This window comes from Ambystoma mexicanum, chromosome 7p (assembly GCF_040938575.1).
Source record: "Ambystoma mexicanum isolate Mex_15411 chromosome 7p, UKY_AmexF1_1, whole genome shotgun sequence".
Taxonomy (NCBI): Eukaryota; Metazoa; Chordata; class Amphibia; order Caudata; family Ambystomatidae; genus Ambystoma; species Ambystoma mexicanum.
Genome location: NC_090939.1, coordinates 345,397,314 through 345,422,685, shown reverse-complemented (window position 1 = coordinate 345,422,685; position 25,372 = coordinate 345,397,314). Strand labels below are relative to the sequence as shown.

General features: G+C 41.7%; 1 protein-coding gene across 2 annotated transcripts in view; it reads left to right on the top strand.

Annotated features, from left to right (window-relative positions):
* The window catches only part of NCAM2 (neural cell adhesion molecule 2), a 1,850,180-nt gene that overhangs the window by 1,704,938 nt on the left and 119,870 nt on the right, over positions 1–25,372 (top strand). For both annotated transcript variants that reach the window (XM_069636393.1, XM_069636392.1), the window contains one exon: positions 17,165–17,369. In XM_069636393.1, the coding sequence (XP_069492494.1) occupies positions 17,165–17,369 (205 nt within the window). The remainder of the gene's footprint in view (positions 1–17,164; positions 17,370–25,372) is intronic.

Sequence of the window (25,372 nt, the reverse complement as noted above, 5' to 3'; positions counted from 1 at the left end):
CTCTTGACATGGAGAGCATGGACAGATTAATGGGATGGCCAATCCAGCAAATCTTCATTCACAAACCTTCTAGAACCTTTCTGTTTAGAGATCCCTGCTACAACTCACGGGCTCTGCTAATGAGGACAACCAGCAAGCTTAGTTAACTAAATGAATGAAATTCCACCAAAAGGGATATATATACAATATCAGGCCTTCCATAGACTTAGAATTCATTTAATTTCACTGCTCTTTGGGTATGTGTCTCTGGTCTAGTATTGGCTGAAGCAGACTAGTTGATATCAAAAAGTTCAATCCTGAGAGGTTATTCCCGTAGTAATCTTCTTGTATATTGGACAAACATGTGCATATTCCCATATTCATGTAAGCAAACATTCCACTTAGTCACCATCAATGTCAATTTTCTCCCCATACATTTAAATCCTAACGACACATTTCCAGGAAGATTTAATTTATAGAATGCACATTTTGAATGGTGATCCTGATACAGTCAGTAAGACATGGATAAGGTAAGGGAAATTGGTGCATTCATAAAAACGAATGGCCATATTGATAATTTACAAGGTGACTGTATATGGGCCAGATAGGAGTGTATGGCTATAGTGCACCCCAGCCGATAAGGGTTAAAATAAAGTTGAACTATGACTCAGTTAATTGGCATAGATAAAAGATACTAAAATATGATCTTTTACATGTTCACTATCCATTTTCTTGAGTGCTTATGCCAGAACGACTCCTGTCAGACCAACGGCTGTACCTATGAGGAGTGCACAATGCTCTGTGAATCCCAATGAGAACATAGTTAAGTGTGAAACCCGTAACCTGTAGAAATATGTTACTATACTAGGGAACCAATCCAGGGTCAGTCAGAATCTGACATTAACATTGAGATCCACCGTGGGCCGACTCGGATATAACATGGTCCATTGTTTTTTTATTTTTTTTATTTCACAACAACAGGAGTTATTTCTTAATCATCACAGAGTAGTCTCTTGTTTCTTTGTAGTATTTAAACAACTAAATAGCACAATTAAATAGCACATATTATGACGATATCCAAGTGGAAATTAAATAAATGTTCTGGTCAGAGAACAGGGACAATTGATGGTATTTTAATGGCTAGACACTAATATGGACACATACTTTCTAAAGCATAGCTGCTAAGTGAAAATGATAAGCATCTTTTTTGAAGGGGCAAACATAATATTAGCATACACAAACATAACAGCAGCATATGATAACTGTGAGTTCCCTTGAGTTTATTTAAGCTTCATGAAAATATTTTGCCTATAATAAAGCCTAAAATGAGCTCACCTAAAGCCTGAAGTGAAAATCATGTCGACTTAATATCTATAAAGGCTCCAAAACAGTGCAACAACGACACTGAAAACTAGAATGCTGGTATGGCTTGGATATTGAGTGGAGAATGGGGCAAAGCATGTACTCGTTAAGCTGCATAATATAACCCTAACATGCAAGTTTTCTGTAAAAGATGGGTACAAATGGTACTGCGAAAAACAGACTGGAGTATAATCTGTGTAAAGTGAGCTATTTTAAACACATTGGTTCACAATAGAATAGTTTTTCCACCCATTCCCCAAAGGACATACACCAATTCCCTAATTGTTGACCAGGAGAATTTAATAAATCAAAACTTTGTTTTTTTAATTTTCCTATTTTCCTCCCTAATTTTCTTCCTCGCAGCCTATGGCTAGATACCAAATTACGTTATCAGTATCCTAGAAATGAATTACATTATTCAAAATAAACAATGTTGTGTTGCTGTAAACCGTGTACGGCTCTAGATGGATATCACAAGTCAATGGGCCTGATTTACAGAAAAAACGTGCAAAGTGTCTGCATAAGTTTGAGCGTGTGCGCTAGGATTGTGTAGCGCAAATGCATCACGCAAGGAGGCGAATTACACAAATAAGTGCAAGCAGGGACCTACAGTGCAAAGAAAACAGGATTGCAATTGAAAAAACCACAGCATGCCCCTAGTGCAAACGAAGAACCCACTGAATTAGACCATGTAAGTGCCTGGTGATCACTCACAAGTAATCTCCATTACTTGCACCCATTCCAACCATTAACAGTGCCAGGAGTGCCACAAATTCGTGCCCCCCCCCAAAAGCAGCATGCACCTACATCCCCTATCCCTACTCTCTGTACACCCACCAACCTGAGCCCCCCCACATGCAAAGTGCACGTATTCCCACTATACCTACTCCCTGTACACCCACCAATCTGAGCCCCACACATGCAAAGTGCACCTACACTCACTATTCTTACTCCCTGTACAACCACCAATCTGAGACCCCATGTAAGTGGTGCCTACCCCCAATATTCCCACACCATAAACACCTACCAATCTGAGCACTGCCACATGCAAAGTGTGCCTACACCCACTATTTCTACTTGCTGTACAAACACCAATCTACGCCCCCAATATTCAAAGTGCACCGAAACCCGCTAATCCTCCTCTCTTGACAACCACCAATTACCACATTACACACTTAACCCCACACCCACGTGTATGATTGTATTGGCTCTTGGTTTGTAGAAGTGTGAGGGCTGGGTAGGTGCTTAAGACTTTGCTCATCATTGTACTCCTGCCGGGCAGAAATCAATTTGCCACAATACCACAGTGCAGCTGTGGACCGGAGAAATGTTGTGTTAGCCTTGTTCAATATAAGTGTATGTTCTTCTGTACATATTTATGAAATTCCCAACGTTATTTGATCCATTCCTCAGTCATTTGGCTTTTGAAATGTTTCATGTATTTTTTCTACACCTTACTTCTTTAGTAAAGTATCCAGGTGTCTCTTCTGTTTTTTCTAAATCATCTAATATTTCTATTATGACATCTCATGCAGTATCTATGATCGTTTCCACATAGTTTCAACCACACTACGGCATGCACAATAGCCTTTTGGGCATCTTTTGCAATCTCATGTATGTATTCCAGGAATACAAGTAAACTCTGAACTGAGCATTTTTCTTTGCACATGAATATCTAAATTGTTATCAAGCTTCAGAACCCACAAGCATGTTCTGCATTTTGCTAATGTTCTCCCAATGGTTGGAGCACAAAAGTACTGTTCATTTGCACAGGTAAGAGGCTTTGTGTGCCAAAGCACATTGTGTCTGATTCACAAAGATGTGTATTGCAGTGAAACAGTCAAGCCCCCCCCGGCCCTCCTCCGGAGCACCTTAGGTTTCTAGATAGTGACTTACACCCAATTCAAAAGCCCTAAAATCCTAATCCTGGAACAAGTCTAAGGAACCCTGGAACATCTCTGAGATGTCCTTGAGCAAATCTTTGTGAAACACATTAGCGCGGACGCTTCGTATCAGCTTCTCAGAGATTCTCTACATCCCTCAACCTGTGTTCCAGCTTTAGATTTTGTTAATGCGGCATGAAGTAGCAGGTGAAACCTAATATGCTCTTGGGCACATCTTCATTTTCGCCAGTGAAATCTTTGGCCATGAAGCCCATGATAGACAGGACCCCGAGATGTAAAGTACACATCAGAACAAATCCCTGATTCACAGAGGAATATATTAACATAGTTGCTTCCTATCTGCCTGTCTCCCATCATCCCTGGTAAGGTGTGGGGCAGTCTCACAAGAAAGTATAAAGCACACAGGGGTCCTTTCTGTGCTATGTCTGCACTTTTCAGCACTGTACTGTAAAGTGCATGAATAGCACATGCTATTATGAGTGGTGGGAAATTAAAACAACCATTGCAATAGAATAGCCCTTTCTGTCCAGCTGAAAGAGATGATATCACCCAGGTGGGTGGGAGATCAACCTACAGATGGTATCCTACACCCATTTGTATGGGAAATTTTTCAAAAATAGTTTTTACAGAAGGGATGTACTTTACAGTTATTGGTCGTATCAGTATGATCTTCCCACCACACACAGGTTATCCTTGAGAGCCTGAGACTTCAAGAGCAAGCTTCCCACATACTACCATGTTCCTTGTTTGCATAATAGCAAGCAACTATTTTGCATTGTGCTTCTAGAAATCAAATGCCTGCCTGCAGGGAAATGCTGTCCAGTTTGAACTCATATAATATTAATCGTGAAACCAACAGAACATGAGGGAAATGCCCATTATTACTCTCCTATAACTCAGCGTCATCTGAACAGTACTCCTTATGATATGATATGATATGATATGGAATTTATAACACGCCTATACACAAGTGTTTCAAGGCGCGCCGCGGCAAGGGGGGCAAAGGGAGGACAGACAACGATCATATTGGGTCAGGTGTCATTCAGATCGTGCAAGTGCAAGGGAAGGGGGGAAAGGAAAAGTGTGCAGGGGTAAGGGAAAGGGGAAAGTGCAGTACATGGGAAGTGGGATAAATAAGACACATAAAAAGCCAGCTAGTGGCAGTGCAAGCAAGTGCAGACGTAAGTGCTGGTAGGGGGACTGAAGGGATACAGAAAATGGTCCCCAAGTGCAGGGGTTGCCAGGGAGGCAGTGCAGGTGGGTAATTGACGGGGACTGGGCTAGAGATCAGAAAGGGTGGCCAGGTAACCAGTGCAATTTCAGTCAGGAATTCAGCAGGGGAGGGGAGGAGAGAAAGCAGAAGCAAAGAGGAAGGTTTTGAGGTGTTTCTGGAACCGGAGATGGTTCACCTCGAGTTTCAGGGAGGCAGGAAGGCTGTTCCAGAGAGAGGACCCTGCCGAAGAGAGTGATCTGTTACTAACGCGTTGCTTGGAGAAGCGACTGACCCTAAGTGAGTTGGAGGCAGATGAGCGAAGAGCTCGAGAAGGGAGATATTCAGGAAGAGAGAGTTGAAGGTATTGTGGCCCCAGACCCCAGAAGGCCTTGTGAACAATGCAGAGGGTTTTGAACTTAATCCTCGAAGCCACTGGGAGCCAGTGCAGAGATTTAAGTCCTGGAGATATATGATCCCTGGGCTTGAGGCCAAGGACAAGTCTCGCAGTCCTGTTCTGGTTAAGTTGCAGAGGGAGGAAAGTGGAGGCAGGCAGATTTAGATAGAGGCTGTTACAGTAGTCCAGCTTGGAGAGGACCAGGGCTCTGGAGACCGTGAGCTTCTGGGGGAAGGAGAGGAAAGGAAGAATACCTCTAAAGAGGTGCAGCTGGTAGTGTGACTTCTTAGAGACGTCTGAGATGTGAGGGGAGAAGGAGAGTGCAGAGTCAAAGATGACCCCAAGGTTTTTAGCCTTGCAGATGGGGGTGGGAGGAGGGCCAAGAGAGGCCAGCCAGAGAGCTGCAGGAAAGGAGGGAGTGGGTGTGCCGATGAGTAGAATCTCAGTCTTACTGGCATTAAGGCAGAGGTCATTGGCGGCACACCACTCCTGGATGGTAGACAGACAGTCAGAGATGAGGGAAGGAGAGGAGGAGGCCGAGGATAGCCTGAAAATGAGCTGGGTATCATCCGCATAGCACTGACAGTTGGGACAGAGAGCAGTGATGCAGTGGGCAAGGAGTGCCAGGTATTGGTTGAATAACCAGGGAGAGAGGTTAAATCCCTGGGGGACACCACAGGTGGAGAAAAAGATGTCGGAGAGGAAAGACTCAAGTTGGACCTGGGAGGGTCGGTCGGAGAGGAAAGAAGTCAGCCACGCCAGAGCCTGACCAGTGATACCCAGGTTATCACGGAGACGGTTGAGCAGGATGGCATGGTTGACAGTGTCAAAGGCAGATGAGATATCAAGCAAGATAAGAACGCAAGGGGTGTTAGAGTGAGCAGGTCTTCACGGATGTTCAGGAGAGCAGTTTTCCATGCTTCTGGCAGCTCTGAAGCCAGACTGATGGTCATGAAGACAAACAACATATCCAGTGTAGAGATTGAGCTGGGAGATGGCCAGTTTCTCCCCTTGAGCTTGCCCAGGAAGGGAGTGATGGAGATTGGGCGATAGTTAGCCGGGCAGGAGGGGTCGGCAGAGGGTTTCTTAAGAAGAGGGTGCACAAGGGAGTGCTTCAGGGGGGAAGGGAAGACTCCAGTGGTGAAGGAGTGATTGCAGAAATCCGGCAGGGAAGGAGCCAGAGAGTCGATGTGATCATTGCAATACATTAGGACCTGGGACAACTACATAGTGAGATGTTATATTAGCTAAAATGCAAGATGACCAAAAAGATCCAAAGAAGCCCATGTTCTCAGTTTTATTGATGTGTGTCTTGTAGATGGTTCATGAAATGCATAGGGCATCTCAAACGCAGCCAATGGGGGTTATGGATACATAAATATTAAAGCGCGGTAGAAAAATCTTTAGTAGAGTGGGGATTTCAATTGAGGTAAAGCTAGATTAAATCTGATTCTCAAGAAATCTTGCTTTTAGAAACACTAGCAGTACCATGCAGCATTGCACGGCTCTGCAGCTGGGGGTCTGCTATATGTTTTATTGTGTCATAACTTTCTATTTTTGAAAAATCGCAAAATCGCAATATCCCGAAATCACCTATACTGATAGCACAGGGCCAGACCCTGACCTGTACAGGGCGAATGGGTGAGGCTGATCAGATTTCACTATCGCCAGTCCACACCAGACTCGTATGTCGATCTTGTGTCATAACTTCCTATTTTTGGAAAAGTCACAAAATCAGCAATCTCCTGAAATCGCATGTACTGATAGCACAGGGCAGGACCTCGCTCTGTGCATGGCAAATGGGTGGGGTTGATCAGATTTCTCTATCGCCAGTACATCCCAGACTGGTATGTCAACCTCGGGCCAAAACTTCGGCCCATCAAATGTTGTGGGGCTGGAGCCAACAATTTAAAAATCAGCAATTTCCCGAAATCGCACTTACTGATAACACAGGTGTGCACAGTGAATGGGTGGGGTTGGCCAAAATTTACTATTGCCGGACAACGCAGACTGGTAGGCTGAACTTGGGCCAACATTTCAGCCCGCCAACTGTTATGGGGCTGGAGACAACACCTATACTGATAGCATAGGGCCGGCTTCCCACCCTGTGCAGAGCAAATTGGTGGGGTTGGTCAGGTTGCACTTTTGCCAGTACACCTCAGACCAGTATGTTGACAACTGGGCAAAACTTCAGCCCACCAACTGTTGTGGGGCTGGAGCCAACAATCACAAAATCGTCAATCTCCTGAAAATGCCTATACTGATAACAGAGGGCCAGATCCACCTGATGCTGGGCAAATGGCTGGAGTTGGTCAAATGTCCCTATCGCCAGTACACCCCAGACTTGTATGCCGATGTTGGGTTGAAATTTCCACCCACAGGCTTTTACCTGGACATACAAACAAACTTTCCCAAATTACAGGGCCTGAGGTAGTGGCTCATAGAAAGAGCCTAATTGTGCAGCTTATAACTTTGGTGCTGTTTGATGTATCCTCACCACACTTTGTGAAAAAAAAGTAAATGCCCCCCCCAGAACGAAGTTTAGTGAGGTTTCATCCGCGGGGGGTCAAAGTTATGGGGGGGGCCCAGAATTTGTGAAAATACTCATAGATGCAACAGAAAAACAAACTTGCTTGCACCTACAGACCAAACCACCGGGTGAATTTTCACCAAATTGCTCTAGGAGCGGGGGCTTGGCCCGAAAGTGTGCTTTTGTAGATTTGGTGTAAATCCGTCAAGTAGTCAAGTAGTTCTTTTAAAAAATTGCCAAAAAGTAGGTAAAACAAAATGTGTGATATCTGGGTCCTGTGCGCGGACCCACTTCCTGTTTAGGGTTCCGTGGACATTTCTGGGCCAATCAGAAGTTGGTGTGCTGTTTGCAGACATCCTATGTACCTGCTGATTGAATGGTGAAAAATATGAGATGTATCATATTTTTTTTAAATGATTGTCATGTTGGATCTGTGGGCAGCTGCAATTGTTCATAGACTATGCAATGAGAGAAAAGTCTGGAAACATTTGGGGTTATTTGGTGGCCAAAAGAGGGCCTGAAAAAAGGATGGGGGGAGTGGAATAAAGTTGACATGGAGCTGTTTTTACTTTTTTTGCACCAAGTCTGCGGTCAATTTTAGTGTCTGCAGACATAATTTGGATGGCAGGGGGGCATGGGTGAGTCTTGTTATTTGTAGGTTTTTTGTACATACTTGTTTTATGGTTTAATTATATTGTGGTGGTTGTGGACAGTGGCAAGATTCTTGGTGGCATGGCTGTAGGTCATGCCCGCAAGAATCTGGCCACTGGCAACACATAGTATAGTAATATGTGTATACTAATTGTAGGTACTGTGGGCGGAGTATACAGTATTTTTAATATGGTGGAATGATATAATTGAAGTGTATATGGTATTTGTTCCTCTTTAGGCTGGACTACTGCAACAGCTTCTTCCCTAACCTGCCCCTTTAACCTGCCCCTTTGTTATAGCAGCAGTGTGTACAATTTCTTCAGATAAGCGAGGGAAACGCAGATGCAAAATATTTCTAGAACATTCTTAAGTGGCAGTTGGTGTGTGGAAGTTTGATATGTTGATAGGGTTATATGTAGAGTGTATTTAACTGATTGGTGGATAGATGTGTGACTGTTTGAAAGAGGGCAATTAGTGAGTGTTACAAACATACCAGTAAAAAGGTTTGAAGTGCTGTCTTGTGCGATGGTGTGCTTGTGCAGTCTAGATTCTTTAATGCTGCATGGCCTGGAGAGGGGACTACGGAGACAGAGGATAGTCATGAAGGTCCATGGATTATGGTCTTTATTGTATGCTAGAGAAAAGTATTTGGGACAGAAAATTGTTTCTGTGCTTTTTTCTTTCTCTCTTCTATTCTATACTTCCAGATGCCCATGGGCCCAGCGCACTTTACAAATAAATAAATAAAATACAATTGTCCATTACTTCTTTTAGCATAGTATAAAATGCTGATGGGAATGTTGGCAAATCTTATTGAGTCTTGCTACTTTACTGAAAAATGTAAAGTAGATGGGGTCTATAAGCTTATTTTTTTACCTCTATTTTTTAACAGTGAAAGGGTTTTGTTTTCTTTTTTTTTTTTTTGCAGGAGACGCCAGAAAGTAAGGTGGGTAGGGAAATGAGGGAAGGGGCCCCAACCACAGATATGGAGGTGCAGGTGGACCGGTGGACAGGGGAAGATGTTGGGAGTTTGTGGGCAGGGGAAGATGCTGGGCATGCATTCAATTGAAGGTAGGGACAGGTGGACAAGGGAGGAGGTTGGGCATGCATGGACTGGGGAAGAGGTTGGGTGTGTGTTAAATCTAAGATAGGGGGCAGTGATTTGCATTCTCCTTAATTACAGCCTCGAAAACACTTAAACACTGCTCCCCCCTTGCAGAGTGTTGTACTGTTGTCTTGGAAAGATATAGACGAACAGCTTTGTTTAAGGCTTGCAAGGAAGCTTGTGGGATCTTGTGCCCCACAGGAGTCGCCTGTGTGGTGGAAGTTTTTGTTTTGGGGGATGAGGTAGAGGAAGACAGCCTACTACTTCCTGAGAAAGGAATAGCCTTTTTCAGAGCATCCCGGTGGTTTGATTTGGTGTGACGGTGCATGGTGCTGATCCCATAGGAGTACTGCCCAGCTTGTCTGCGACTGAGTACAAACTCAGTGCATTTCACCTTGGTAGCCTTAGCCTTCGGTACACCCCCATTGGTGGTAAAGAACCACCACACCCATGATTCTCTCTGGGTGCTGGAGGTAGGCATTTCCTCTATCTCATCTTCCCAGTCCTTTTTATTATTTTCTGCATCCATGCACTTTTTCCATTGTCCAGGTCCTGCCACTGATGGTGGTGGTATTGGTGGTGGTGGCTCATGGGGAGGAGGAAAGGCCATGGATGGTACCATTTTTGAAGTTAAATAGCAGTTGTGCTAATATTCTGCCAAACATGTGTTCTCTCAAGGATTGCAGATGGAAAATCAGTAAGAGTAGGTATACGAGCTGTGCTAGGGTACATTTTCAGCTTGAAACTTCCTAGATCAGCTGAAAATACAGTTTCAAATTTATTGAGAAGTGCAGACCCATTCACGGACATGTCATCATGTCGTGCAGTGGTCATGTGACACTGTCTGGAAAGTCTGCAATGACATCGGACGTTTGCGAAAATCGGTGACCAAAAAACTGCAAAAGTTCATTTAAGTGTTGAAAATGTTGCTACAGGGTAAGGAATGGCACAGTTTTAAATTACGGTGCACTGGTAAAAACCCATGAAATTCAGTGAACAAACTTTGCTAAAGGCGCGTTATAGTTAAATTGAACTATAAAAACTGAAATTTGACAGTTATGGTAATCTAAGCAACCAAAACTTGCGCCACCACCGTGCACTGCTAAGACTAACACCCAGGACATCAAAGACGACATCACAAATATCCATAGAAGTACAATATTTTTAATCTGGTCATTTTGGATAGTAAAATAATTAATGCTGCCTTATCAGAATTTTGAGTAATGTTAAACATGGAAGACTTACTACACACTTGTGTTAGAACAAGCAATACATACAAAGACCCACAATACATACACATCAGAGGAACATACCGGGAAACTAAAGGCAGGAAGAAACAAACAACATCACCTGAAAATGTCAATAACATTAAAGTTCATCTTCATGTATGCAAATGAATTGTGTGTTTGACGCCTGCTTATTGCACCATGTATGAGCACCATGAGCTGAGACCATACCTTAGGAGAGTACTTTAAAGAATATACGACAAGGTTAACGTCTAGATATACAGCACCTTTTGAATTTTTATATTCTGACTGTCAGTGAACCAAAACGCCTACCCTAGATATGTCAGAGAACAAACACAAGTGGCCTACATATGTGATGTCATCAGTGATGTCATCAATGTCATTTGTGATGTCATCTTTGATGCCCTGGCTGTTAGCAGTGCACAGTGGTGCTGTGAATAATGGTTGCTTAGCTTCACATAACTGGCACATTTCTGGGGGTTTTAGCTTTTACTTGTAACCATAACGCCTCTTTAACATTGTTTTTTCACTTAATTTCATAGGTTATTATAAGTGCAACTTAACCATAACGTCCCTTTATTAAAGTGTTTTAACTGAATATAAACATAGATAAGTATTGTATCCATCATGTGTGCAAATGGGTATGATCCTTGAGAAAAGGGGAGAACGTATCGGCCTCTTGTGCTTAATGATTTGCAAACCTCTTGTAATTGACATATTAATGCCCTCTAGGCATACATATGCAAAGATTGGAAATAACTGCAGTAAAAAGAGATGTGATTATTTTATTAATATTTTATAGTGAAGTGACTAGTTTACTCATCAGATGACTGACTGACATACATTAGGAAGGAACTATATCAAATGAAAACATACACGTAGGCAAAGCACACAATTAACTGATAGACTGCTTTGTGCCTGCTTGTATAGAGTGATCATCATAATCAGAACATGTTTATACATTTGAATGTAACTTTGACTACCTCTGGTAATGTGTGGCTAGACAAGTGCTAGCTTTAAATACACAATTGGTGACCTTCATCAGGAAAGACAGATCATGTCTGGCTTCATTCACGAGTTTGATGTTATGTTATCGCCTCTAATAGCTAGTGAGATTGTTCAAGATCGGAGCCTCTTTGTCAAGTGATTGTTTTGTTATCGATTTGAGCATGGTGCTTAACTGAGGAGCCCGTGTGGAAAGAATGGTAGCATGATATATGAAAGGTGTTGGTGTTTCCCGAATAAATCTCCTTACTATATCCATGGTGTTCCAATACAACTATTCAAGTAGTAATTTAAGTTCTAAAAAAAACAGGGTGGGTTATTGAAAAGATGTTACTGTAATCAGTATTTCGTTTGTAATCACTGAAACGTTACTGTCCAGGTATCTTCTGTCCAGATGAGTCAGGTGACAGCCTAGGAACATAGCAGGTAGTGCACTGCCTTCAATACTCAGCATTATGACAGTGATTACTAAGATATGGCTTGCCATAACCAATGACTGAACACTTTGGGCCTAATTCACAGACTCATTTTATAATGGTGAAATCCCATTGCCATACACTCTCTGAATCAGGCCCTTCCTCTCCAGCCACTTTATCTCAAGCCCTATTTTATTTTCACAGTCCTCTTGTGGTCTCAGGTTTGAAGATCAATATGATAATAGACACACACACACATTTGTAGTGGATAGAATCCTTGGTGGGGCAGAGTCCCTTAACAAATGTCTTCCAATGACTGCAGCATCTATTTTCCAACAATTTAACAATTACTTCATCTTCCACTGCTGCCAGAAACTGTACACCAACTCTTGACAACTCCCGATGGTATGCCCCCGCTGTTCCAACAAAACCACTGTCTGAGCCTCTTGATAACAAATAGAAACTGTGCTTTTCAGCTCAAGCAGTTCATTCTTCTTGCCTGTTCACTCCATTTTTAACAAAATGCAATTAGTGAAACAAAAAAACGAAATTAATTACTACATCATATCTAAAGAAAATAATATACAAACCATCAGTGTGTAAAATAGAAACACAAAATCACATAGCTATTTATTACAATCCAAACCTTCATGTTTTGATAGAGATGTGTGGATTCTGACTGATTCCTTAATATCAATTGGACAGGTGTTATTTTGGAATAGATATGGCTCTTCAGCTAAATTAAAGAATAGCCAACAACACTTTCATGTTTTCTGATGTAGCCCATCCCTAGCATAGAGATTGAATGCTAAGACTGGCTCAGAAGGTTTACCTGAACTTCAGTAAAAATGTGTGTGTCTATATTGTGTCATAGATCTTTTTTGCTCACTCTGCTTCTCTTCTTTGCAGTTACCCACACATCACTCAAGTGGGGAAGAGGTAGGAGAGAATGGGGTCTATGCTCAGTTACTATGGAACGTTTTCTGCTATTATGCTGTAAATGAGGGCTCTATTTTGGAATATTAAAGGACACGCACACAAAAGACTGATTTATTTCAACCGATTTGGTGTGGCCTTCGATATTCCAAAATATCACATTCCTGGGGTGGTTCACCAGAGACCAGCTAGGAATCCAATCTCCCACCCACCATCATCCTTTAAATTGGTTGGGTTTTACCCCTGACTGCCCCTTTTTTCCCTGTTTCTTCGAAACTATACACCAACACCACCTCCTCTCAGAGACACACAAACAGAAACACACATTCTTACAATCCCACCCATCACCTCCCTTCCACATCACAAACACTCCTCCTCGACCCACACACACACACACATATGCACGTTCTCCCGAATCCCCTCCCCGCTGCAATCCCCTTTCAAACACACACACTTACCTAATAAAGTTCCATCTTCCGTTTTCCTGCCCGGCACGGCCTTGCCGGTCAGCCCCTGCGCACATTTGTGTGTGGTAGGGGCATGATAGTTTGATTTGGAAAGATCACTTTGAGTGGTCTCAGAGCAGTCTTTCTAAATCCATCTTTCTGGTTTTCGGTAAAAGCAAAAATGCTTTTTCACTCCATGCCGTAAATGAGTGCCAGCTTTCTCTCTCCTATGTTTTGATTTTCTTCTTATGATGTTGTCTAATTCTGAAACGTTCATAAGTATTTACTTTCAATGCTTAAGGGACCAACAAAGCGGTTATCAGATTCAAGAAGATGCTAAATGAAACACAAATGGCTAGCCTCACCACAATAGAATTAACCTGCCTATGTACACAATAAACACACAGAAATAGAAAAATATAAAATGTTTGATTACATTAGATTTTTTTATGCAACAATTGATTTTCTCGAGTATAAATCATTTTCAATACAACCATAAAAAAAAAAAAAACGGCCACATTCTTATAGGGAAGGGAGAACACCAGCACCGTGGCCTCCCCAAATGTTTGAACATTATACTGTATACAAATAGCTAAAAGGAACTTGCTTCTGGCGTCTTTGAAATAGGACACAAGAATAAAATTGAATTAACTTTTCCATGGTGGTGCCATTACAGTCGCAAAACAGTGCTATGGTCAGTTGCAACGTGCATGATCAATTAAGCACTACCGAGGCTAGTGGTAAGACATTTACTCTGAAATTAAATAGTATATCCCTCTTGCGTGGTTTGAAAAACCAGCTGGTATAATTATCCAGACTCAGGTGTGGTCTATGCTCCAGAAAATATTGCATCGTAGGTTCTTGTTTCGCTGGATTGGGGTTAAAGGTTCCATAACTAGCATTTTTCAAGACTTTAGCATAGTACTTGTAGTGGATAGTCTCCATAGAGCACCCGCCCAAGTTCTTACTAAATCGCAGAACTGCCCTACTCACTTGAGCAAATTTCTTGGTGCAGTTAGCCACCCGAGACCCCCAATCCATATTGTTCTTAATGGTGATGCCTGTGCCTTTGTTCAGATCTCTTACAAATACAAAAATACATAAGTGGCATATGTATGGCCGCAATATACATTTGTACATGCACAGACATAGTATTCATCTTAATTGTTTCATATTTCCTTGATCTTGTTTGATGGTATTCAGAATGGCGGTGTGAGTGTGGTGACCCTACAAAAGAACACACATTCACCACAGCCCTGAAAATGTGACTCATGTAATGTATACCTAGTATTCACAATTGAAATAGCAAACGCAAATAAAGCACTGGTAGCACATGATTTCCAAAGCACATCTGTCCTTCTGACATGAGAGGAATGCAAGAGGTAATTCAGCAAACTTGTCACATAATGGAGAACAATTCGATTTACTGTGGCTACTGCTGTGCTCTCTGCTCCGTTATGATTCCCACCAGACATTGTATGTCACAAGATGGAACCCTGTAGTTGGCACAATGATTTTATTCAACCAAGCATTTGTAAGTAATGAAACCATAAATACACGTTATTCTTTAATTGGTTGTCAGACTAATGGGACAGTGCTATTTCTCCAACACTCTGGAGGGTATCTGCTTCTTCGTGACTTTCAAGTTCAATATCATATGAAATAGTTCAAATACATATATTTGATGTAAAAATGATATTCAGTAGCAATGTTTAACTAAATACGTTCCAAGAGCTGTTGAACACTTAATAGAACACAGAATAACAGTTTATGGCCAACGCCGCAGGCACCAGACAAGGCCAGATAACCTGTGCCCCATGGCAGTCAGGCTGGGGAGAGGGGCGAGCGGCAGCCCAACAAATGGGCCGGTGCTCCCCCCCTCTCCCCCACCACAACTACAAAGGTGACACACAGTCGACGACCCGGGAAACACATAGGGAAAGGCAGGGTGTTAATCAACACCTTGCCTTTCCTCCCAAAGGGATGTGAAGCACCAGGGCCAGCAAAACCGGAAGTAGGCGGAGCTGTTGTTAGGCACCATAAGGTGCAATTGTTGTCGGCATCAGCCGGCCAGGGGGCTGGCCCCACAGCCCCCACACAGACACAACAAGGATGCAGGGGACAGCCCCTGCATCCTATATAAGGAGCTGCTTCAGCAGCAGAAAAACAGAATCAGTTTGGGTCCCTGTGTGGGGACCCAAGAGAACCAGTTGGTGGTCCCTGCACGGGGACCCAAACCAAAGAGTCTCTTCTTTTTCCCAGAACCCTCCCACCCTAGAAACAGGACGAGAAGAAAGAGAAAGAAGACAGGTCACTGTACGGTGACCACACTGTTGTGGGACTAGAATGGTGGCAAGGGCCAGAGGAGGTAACCTCGGGACCCGATGCCCAAAAGTACAGCATATCATGGTTACTGTAATCATGATTATGTTTTTGTTATGACCGTAACTGTGCAATAAAATCTCAGAACCTTTTATTGCCAACTTAATGTTTTAGTGTTCTACCTGGGGTGGGGGGCATGGGGCGTTTTGTCACCCAGGTTACATTACCATTCTGCCTGCCTATGGACCCACTGGTTACTTCAAAGTAAACTCTCATCAGCATGCGTCATGCGAGTGGAACAATGGACCACGTTTTGTTTCACTGTAATGACTGAGTAGTAACTGTGAGCAAAGCAAGCAAGTAGGCAAAGTGCACAAGAGGAAGGTAATCATTTCAAGCCATGAACGCAGGAACATAGCAGGCACACTAGCAAAAGAAAAGTAGAAAATAAAAACAAGCTACTGACACGTCACTGTGTAAAGAGAAGGACATTCTAGTAGATTCACTATACAATGTGCACCAATATATAGCATTGTGGAGTGCAAAATTGTCAGTACTGCCATACTTACTTTTGCCTAACGTCCCAAAAGATGGAGTATATCATGCACTTGTTTGACCATCCTTCAGAAGTTCACAGTATAGAGGAAGCTGTAAGTATCACTGCACTCCTTCGATGTCAACCAACTCACAGACACATGCAGAGTTTGGGGTAAGAGAAAACAATCTGCTCTTGTTACTATACCTTATTTGTTGTTTTATTGGTCAGCTTAATACATAACAATCCTTATTTATTTATTTTTTGTAAGTTGACCAGTAACAATTGGCCTCTATTAGTGCATATTGCGGTTATTTTGAAAGTTTGAAATAAATGTCGCATACGAATACTAACGTGTGAATCACTGTTAGAACTCTTTGCTTGGATTAGGAAACAAATCCTCGGGCTACATTAGAAAGCAGTCAATGCCACATTTAGCACATGGTCCATTTCATCATCTATCTGTACATGGCTTCCATGTGTTCATATGTTTAGCTGTCATCATGTTACAGGAGGTGGAATACAACATGGACAAATATATTCACGAATCAGCAGCAATACACTTTATTATCTCAGCCCCACATCTCGGTGAACACACACTTTTATAATATGAACTAAAACTTGCGTTTGAGACTCAGACCAATCTGGTCTACCTGGCAGTTGCTTTCAGTTCAATTAAAACTATTCAAAGAGTCTTCAATCACTAAAGAGATTTACACATGAGCGCTTAGATTCTCGCTCAAAAACAAGAACAAACATCGAATTGGCATAATAACATATAGCAACACTAAACTTTGTATATGCTTAACAACATTTTCCACTTTGTATTGCATTCCTGTACTCGTGCTCCTCAATCAATACTTGTTCAATGTTATACATAGATGGTGGAATTATTTTGGTGAGTTGCACATGTGCAAACCACATTGTCACATGTAAAATTCAGTTAGTGAAAATGCAGGTGGCCTCTATTTGCAAGATGGCTATCGGAAACTACATACATACACTTTCTGTAATTTCAACCCAACGAATGCACGTGTCTTTTTCATTGTTGTTCCCTAATAACGCATTATATCATGTATTGTCATTTTGTATGGAGAGTAACATTTTTGTATTTTAAAGATTCACTTTTCAGTGGTCTTGGCCTCGGTGCTGTGATTGGCCTAGGAGTAGCTGCCCTTCTCCTAATCCTGGTTGTGACAGATGTCAGCTGCTTCTTTGTCAGACAGTGTGGGCTACTGATGTGCATCACCAGGAAGTTATGTGGAAAGAAGAGTGGTTCCAGTGGGAAAAGTAAAGAACTTGAAGAAGGAAAGGCTGCCTACCTGTGAGTGTTTATTAATTCGCTTTTATTTGTGATGTGTTGGTCTTTTCTTCCTGGTCCTGGGAAAAGAGTCTTTTAAATAGATATGGTGCAGGTGAATATGCCTAAGTGGGCATAATGAAATATAGCTTTTTTTAAATGTTCAGAGCAAATAGGACCGCACTAGAATATGGTACACTACACAATTTCCTACTGATTTCAGACAGCTATGGCATCGAAAAGCTGATTTACCTTGAAGAAGGATAAACAGTGGTTGTGTACCAGCTAATCAAGCCTCCCCCTTGTACTGGAAGTGTGTGCCACCCTGAACTTGCATGAATAGTCCTGAACAGGCTTGGGCATGCCATAAAGAGGACGTTCATCAGCTTAAATGTTTCAATTAAAATTGGATAATCAATTAAAAGATACATTGAACTAGTTGACATCATTCAAACATTAACACAGCAATATATCAGTGTGTCTCATATCTAGCAATATCTAAAAACAAAACCATCTCATCACATATGAGTTCTGTGAGGCAAAGAAAGCTGGACTGGTTATATGGATTCTAGTAAGACTTTACATCTCTGCTCAGCAAGCAGGACAATATGCATGAAGGCTGTGTATCCATTCATATTTTGGGAGTTTAGGTAACCCCTCTCTAGCCCAGGAGGAACCTAGCAGAAGGACACCTGGGAACAAAGCCAAAAAGGGCAGACCCACAACAAAAGGGTCAGTCTGCCAAAAGAGTATTGTTAGGGAGATATATCATTGTTATGCTTCATCCCCTCTCCTATTGAGATCCCCCAACACTTTTGTTGACTTCGGGACACTTTTCCTTAAATCCTAAATGAGTGGAGCCTTTTTCCACTCGTTCATTCTCATGGGCTATGTCTTTTGAAAGTTCTTCTTTGTATTTGACCTGTATGATGGAGTCTATTGTTCTCCATAACTCTGAAAGGCATGTGTATTTTACTAATGCAGCACACAGCTCATGATGGGCAGTGTTGCTGGGAACCCATAGGGTCCTCCTTTGAGATTCACTCCTTTATCCTAGAGTAACTACAGTTCTTAAGGCTAGAGAGATACTTAGAATCCCTCCTGAAATGCTATAGTCTGAGAGATTGGCACGCACCACCTTATGTGGAGTGCTAAAGGGATCTCTCTGCTCCTGTGATTTTTTTAGTCACATAGACAATCTCTGAGCAATGGCTGGTGGCAGTGGACGTGTTCTACCAACTATTGTGTGATTTGTCTACCACAGGCTATGTCCATAGTTCACAATAGAGGCACCTAAGTACCAACTTGGGGCCTCCCTTCTCTTTTCACCATTACTAGTGTGTTTGTTCTTTGTTAGCCTTTCTTCTTCTTCTTCATGGAGGCCTATATGTATAATTTGCCTTTGGCCCGAACCCTTGGGTGTCCCCGCCTATGCTCCAGAGTGTCTGGGCAGGCAGGAAGTGGGGAAGGGGTTTTCCAGCCCCCTGTCAAAGTGCCTGAATAGAACCATCTCCCACTTGGGGTCTGGCGGTCCTGATTAGATGGCCAGATGCCCCTTTCTGTAAATGCCTGAGAGAGATTGCAGAGGAGTTTGTGCTGGAACTGTATAAAAGGTGAGGCTCCTGGAGTGAAAAGCAACTCCTGACCCTGATTTCCGTGTGATGTAGCAATTACGAAGAGCATGACTCCTTCCCTTTGACTGGTGGGAACAACTAGTCCCAAGACAAACTTTGATTTTAGATATTTCCTGAGTTCCAGTGATTTTCCAGAGCTGCAAAACCCAATAAAAGGAGACCTGCTGCCCATTTTGAGTGCATCATCATGGAAAAGCTGTATCCCTCCAAATCATTGCTGAGTCCTCAATGACACTCCCGAGATCCGAGGCAACTTTCCCAGACCCCCTCATCAGAGTGCAGAACTGCAGGAAGTGCAGAAGATTGACCGTGCAAACCATGTCCTTTGTTGGTGCTGCAGAAACAATGCCAAATCCACAGAGTGGTAAGAAAAGTTGACGAAAGCCATGCCAAAGATCCTCCTCGAGACTGCTGCTGAGAGATCCCATTCATTGTCCTGCCTTCGGTCATCTGATTAAGGAATACAGAGGTCACGTCCAGAGCTTCAACATCGCAGGGCATCCACCACAAAGGCTTTCTTCTAATTTAGGGTACTGTGGGGAAAAAGGTAGTGCTTACCTGATTCCAGAAAGTCGCTCCAGAGCAGTGGAGTGCACATTGAGGTGTCCAGGGTAACCCCCTCTTATCTCTGACTCAAGCCGCTGTTTGTATCCCTTTAGCAAGCCCTTCAACAGGATCTCAAAAGTTGGTTAAGTCTTCTTGTTTCTTCCTTATTAGGGACTAAAAAGTATCCACAGGAATTTTAGATTTCTACTGCCTTGCAAGACTTCAACTGCAAGAAACTGCCTTTTTAGCAAGGCTTGCATTTCTGACATTGAAGGACTTGCTGTGCTGTGAAAACTGCCTCTAGAACCTGAAGTTCTGCTAGGATAACCCTAACCAACTGTTTCCCTTCCCAAAAATAACTATCTCATATGTGTATGCAGACTAAATACAATCACTGTATTACTTTTGGGGTGCAAGTCATTACCGATGGAACTGTCAAACTCCTGTAACAATTGCATACGTTCAACAATTACCAACTAAGCAGTGACCCTTAGAAAGTATTGAACAGTATACCTATGTGTGTTGGTTTATTGTGCTAAGTATTTAACAGTGACATGTGTAAATATAATAAATCTATATTTTAATATAAATGTATGTGTAAGTGTTTCATTGAAGTGCATTTCTAACTGGGTTCAGTGTACCTGCCTACAGCTCACATCTGCCTCTTGAGATAAGCCTGACTGCTCTGCCATTCTACCAAGGTCTCTGAGTAGCACACACTGATACTAAGAGTTGGGGATCTACAAACCAGTGGGACTTTAGGATAACTCCCCCAACACATACTGAATGGTCTTTAAAGCTGCAGGCTTAGGAAGGGAACAGTGTTAAAATAGTCAGATAGAGCAAAAGGGCTGACAGAAGGGCTTCTCTAACTTGATTTTTCTGTGGAATTCTCTTTCCTTTTTGTCTCCTTCACTTCCTGCAAAGCTAAGCTCTTTGGGCATGATGCAAGAAGGCAACATTCACTTGGTAGTCTAACAGAGATTGGACCCATTTAAACAGGCTTCCTTGTTTCTAATCCTGCGTGGCATTTTGCATTGTAAGGAGTATGCCACTCCGTCCTTGGTTCATCTTTTTCTGAACAAAAACATGTGATTGGACCCTGTTAGGAGAGCAGTTCTTTACAAAACCTGCTAACAGAGGTGAAGACAGGTATTCCAAGGCAGACACGGACTCTGCTACTTACTCATGTCCCAGGGCACATTGGGGCAACCTGATGTTGAACAAAAACCTGCCCTCTCTTCCAGCTATACCAGTACCTAAGCTCCTCAATGAATGGGGTGCACTTCTGCTGGTACCAGCTAGCCTCTTCCATGTAGGCGTGAATAGGGAAAGGATCACTCTTGTCTCTGATCGGGATTCAGAGCAAAAGAAGAAGCCAAGCTGCTAGTTTCCTGCATTCTACAGCCTCAAACCATCCTCACAAAAGAGTTAACTATGTCTGAACCACTGGGACCCATGGGGCTGCTTTTGGCATTTCTTTGAAGTTCTTCTAACCACTGTTTTGCATCCAACAAAGTGGCTCATCTTATCAGGAGAGAATGTCACCTGTTTTGATTGAACACCCGCTCACAGGTGCAGATGAGATTTGAACTGCCACCTCATCAAACACTGCATTGTATCACAAATGTCACAGAATGTCTGTTGTGGACCACCACTTAACCTCAGTATCCCAAAGCCTGGTTTGATGCTGTCAAACTGCTTAAGAACAGATCTAGGTACTTTAAGAGGTGCAGCCCATGGCCAAGTTTTGGGACCCTAGAGTCTAATATGCCATCCATTTCACATTTTTCTACAAAGACATATCCTTTCGAAGTACAGTGTTGCCAATTTGTTCTGTTCACGCCTGCTGCAATAACCGATGTGCTTGCTACATTTGCAATCTCTATATTTGTTGTTCTGTTCACAGAGGTGGGATCTATTGTGTGCATGATTTCCAGTAGAGTTATATTGCATATTTGTGTGTTTGATTAAAATATATATTTTTATAGAACCTTGATTTGGCATTTCTTTAGATAACTGCTGATGAGGTCTGTGATAAAGTCCCACCTCCCTCCATGTGTGCTTGAAGTTAGAAAATACATTTGTGTAAAAATAAATTGAGTCTTGAAAATGATGATGTGTGTGCCGGTAGCCAATGCATGGCTTTCAAGTGGCAGGTGATATGATACCATTGTATTTGTGCACACACAAATCTTGCCACCTTTCTTTCATCAGAGTTCAACACAATTAATTGGGTCTTTACTCAATGCCATTTAAATGGCATTGCATTAGCCCAACCTACCTCAGACCAAGGTCTCAGTAAGTTCCATCTGGAACATTTAGGCATTTACTATAGAAAATGTAAATCCTATTTCCTGGTCGGTATGCTAGTTTTGTGGGTGACAAGAATGATACGTAAGTATTTAGCCTACCCAATGGGATGTCCTTAACAACTTAAAATGAATACAGTCTAAAAAATATAGAGATGACATTACCAAGTACGTTGGCCAACACTTACAACACTTATTTCAGAATAAAACATTTATTCCATTTTCCAAAGATACATTATTATCTTCAGAACACGGTCAAAGGATACAAACATAAATATTCAATGAAAATAGTCAGCTTGTAGTAACTCTCACTACCTGGAACACGTGTGTCTTTTCCCATTTGTTTGGTGCTACTGCTAAACACATCAATTATTTTTATATAATAGCTTTTCAGGAAACATGACTGAGGGAGCAACCAACGTGGAATGGCCATAGTATTATTATTCTACATCTAGCTAAAGCTGCTCAGAAAGGCCGTCCCACTTCTGATTTTATAGTAGCTGTTAAAATTAGCTCAGGCCTTAAAATATTTCCATGGGAAGCTCTGAACCAATACTTACAGATGGTTAAAATAGCACACCCCAAAGGAATAATTGTTTTCATTAATATTTATAGAAAATCCAGTTGTGATATCTGACACTACATTTTTTTTGGATCTTGCACAATAGTTAGACGTGGTAACTGAAGCTTCAGACATCACTAATACCATAATAGCCAGTGATTTATATTTACAGTTGCTTTCCCAACACTCGAGTACTGTTAATCTGACCTGTACAATCGGATTACACTGATGAAAGAGTGGCAATTACAAATGTTAAATGACATTCCACCCCAAAGTACATGGAGAAGAGGCACAAGTGAATCTATCATTGACTACATTCATATAGAACAGTATCATCTCTAACGCCATAACCTTTGAGGTGCTTAAACAGCCTTATATTGATCATGAAATGTTGACATTACATTGGTCTCTTGAATTGCCCGCTATCTAAAAAAATTGTGGTGTCTATAACGAGCACATTACTGTAAACAACTCATGGACCTGATTTAGATGGAATCTGGATTCCTTACAACATCTCAACGCTGACATTTTACGCGAGCAATCTTATATAGTTGGTAACAATGCATTTTCAGGAGAATCATACACGTCTGCTTACAGCTTTTTCAAATTCACTCTGTTATATCCTCTCATTGCAATTATAAAAATACGCATATTTATGACCCGAAAGTTCAGAGAAGAAAAAGCAATCTTTGCAAACAAGAAAAAATTAGACTTGCTTCTTCCGTCATCTGAAAGATTCAGAATATTAAACACATTGGAATGCAAGTACAAGAATTGACAGAGAACTAAGAAAGTTCAAGTATATCAATCTGATGGTGAAAATATGCATAGAGGAAATAATGATAAAAAAATCATCACAGATATGGTCCCTACTTAACTTAGCTAACCACGCAACCCAAACACCAGTCCAAAATAATAGAGTAATGTAGAGTCAATGGATATGATATTACTCTAATATGTACTCTCAACCTGAAAAAATTATTCGACAGTCTAGCATGACGAGTGCATCTGAAGTAAAGTTACACATTTCAGAGGAGGATATCCTGCATTACACATTAAAATCAAATAGTTCACGGGCTCCAGGCCCTGATGGGTTGAACAATTTGATGTTTAAACAACATCCACAGTTATGGGTGTCCATTCTTTATAAGATATTTTCTATTATCTTAATAACTAATATCATTCCTGATTCTTGGCACCAATCTGTTATTGTTCCTATTTTCAAGAAGGGTGATTGGTCTTGTCCATCTAATTACAGACCAATAACCCTTCTTCATGTGCTGGGCAAGATTTCTGCCCGGTTCATTCTTAGAGACTTTAATCACTGGGCCATTGAACATCAGAAGTGTGACCCATGCCAAACAGGGTTTGTGGCAGGGCTTGGAACAGCAATTAATTTACTGGCCATTACATCCATTGTATTACTTCAACCTTTCATAAAACAACCTCTGTACTTGGCATTTGTCGACTTCCGTGCAGCATTCAACTCTGTGTCGAGAGAGCTCCAATTAGACATTTACATCAGGCTAAATGTCCAACTAACATTAGCTTCTTTATATAAGCTCTTCATACTAACACCAAAGTACAGATTAGACTGTCACTAGAGAGTGACTTGACCATGTTGATTGATAAACATAGAGGGTTGAGGCAAGGATGTATCCTTGCCTCAGCCCTCTTTAACTTTTTAATTTCTGACATTGGAAACTCTTTAATGACATCCTTACTGATGCCCCAAGGCTAGCCTCCAAATTGATTCTAGCTTTACTGTATGCAGATGACCTAGTCTTGATGTCTAAGACACCTCAGGGTTTTCAGAGACTATTAAATTCTCTAGCAGTCTATATGCAGAAAAATGGGTTAACCATTCATCTCCAAAAAACCAAAGTAATGATCTGTAATGGTAAGAGAAAACTGAAGAAAACACCAATATTTTGTATTTTTGTATTTTGTATTTTGTCTAGATTTGGGATCTGGCGGTATTTTCTTACCGCCAAAGAAGAGTGGTAATTTGGTGATGAGTTATCCTGGCCTTATTTCCTTTCAGTGACCATGTCTTATTACACTATATGGGATAATTTAGTAGTATACACTATTGGTGGTATTTTCTGGTAGTAAATTACTTAGTGGTGAGCATGATTTTCCATCCCTACATTATAGCCCCATCATACGCAAAACCATCCTTATTCTTATAATGTTCTTGTGATCTATAGAGAGCCGTGGACCTACATTCAGAAACTCACATAGAGCATTATCAATATTCTGTGGCTTTATCACTGATTTATCTACATCAGTGAACCATGCTTCCATAGGCCTCATTACTGATTCATTACTGGTTCATGGACCCCCAGTAATCTATATTTTGTATTAGATGTCACCCAAACACCATGCACTGGGTGAACACACGCATACAACTAGTTATCACTGCTAATTCTATCTATTTCATCTGCATGGGAAACATGACAAATGTACTACCTAAAGAAAATCTTCCCTGTGTCATAGAGTATTATTCTAAAGGCACCAAGAAAAGAGAAAAACACAACTCTATACATGTTCTGCTTTTATATTGTGTGTATTAGAAATAATTGCAATTCAAAATAAACATCTTACCATTTGTATTACCGCATTGTCTGTGACAAAAAGAAGAGAGAAAAAATACACCGACAGAACTAAATTCACTTTGTAACATTATAACATAGCAATTAAATGCAGGGGATTCCCTTTGGCTACTCTACCTGCCTGATATTTTTAGAAAGTCATTCGTACAACAGCACACAATAACCTCAATTCAACTTTGGATATTTACCAAAGATTTGTAGTTCTCTCCCACACACAACCTCACTTTGCTCGCCTCCGAAGAACGGGCCCAGACAGCAGGGGCTGCCTTTGTAATCTTGAAGGTTTGAAGTGCACAGCGAGAACATGGAGTTCTCAAGCCGGTGCTAATTGAGACTAGGCACGTCTGTCTCACAGCCC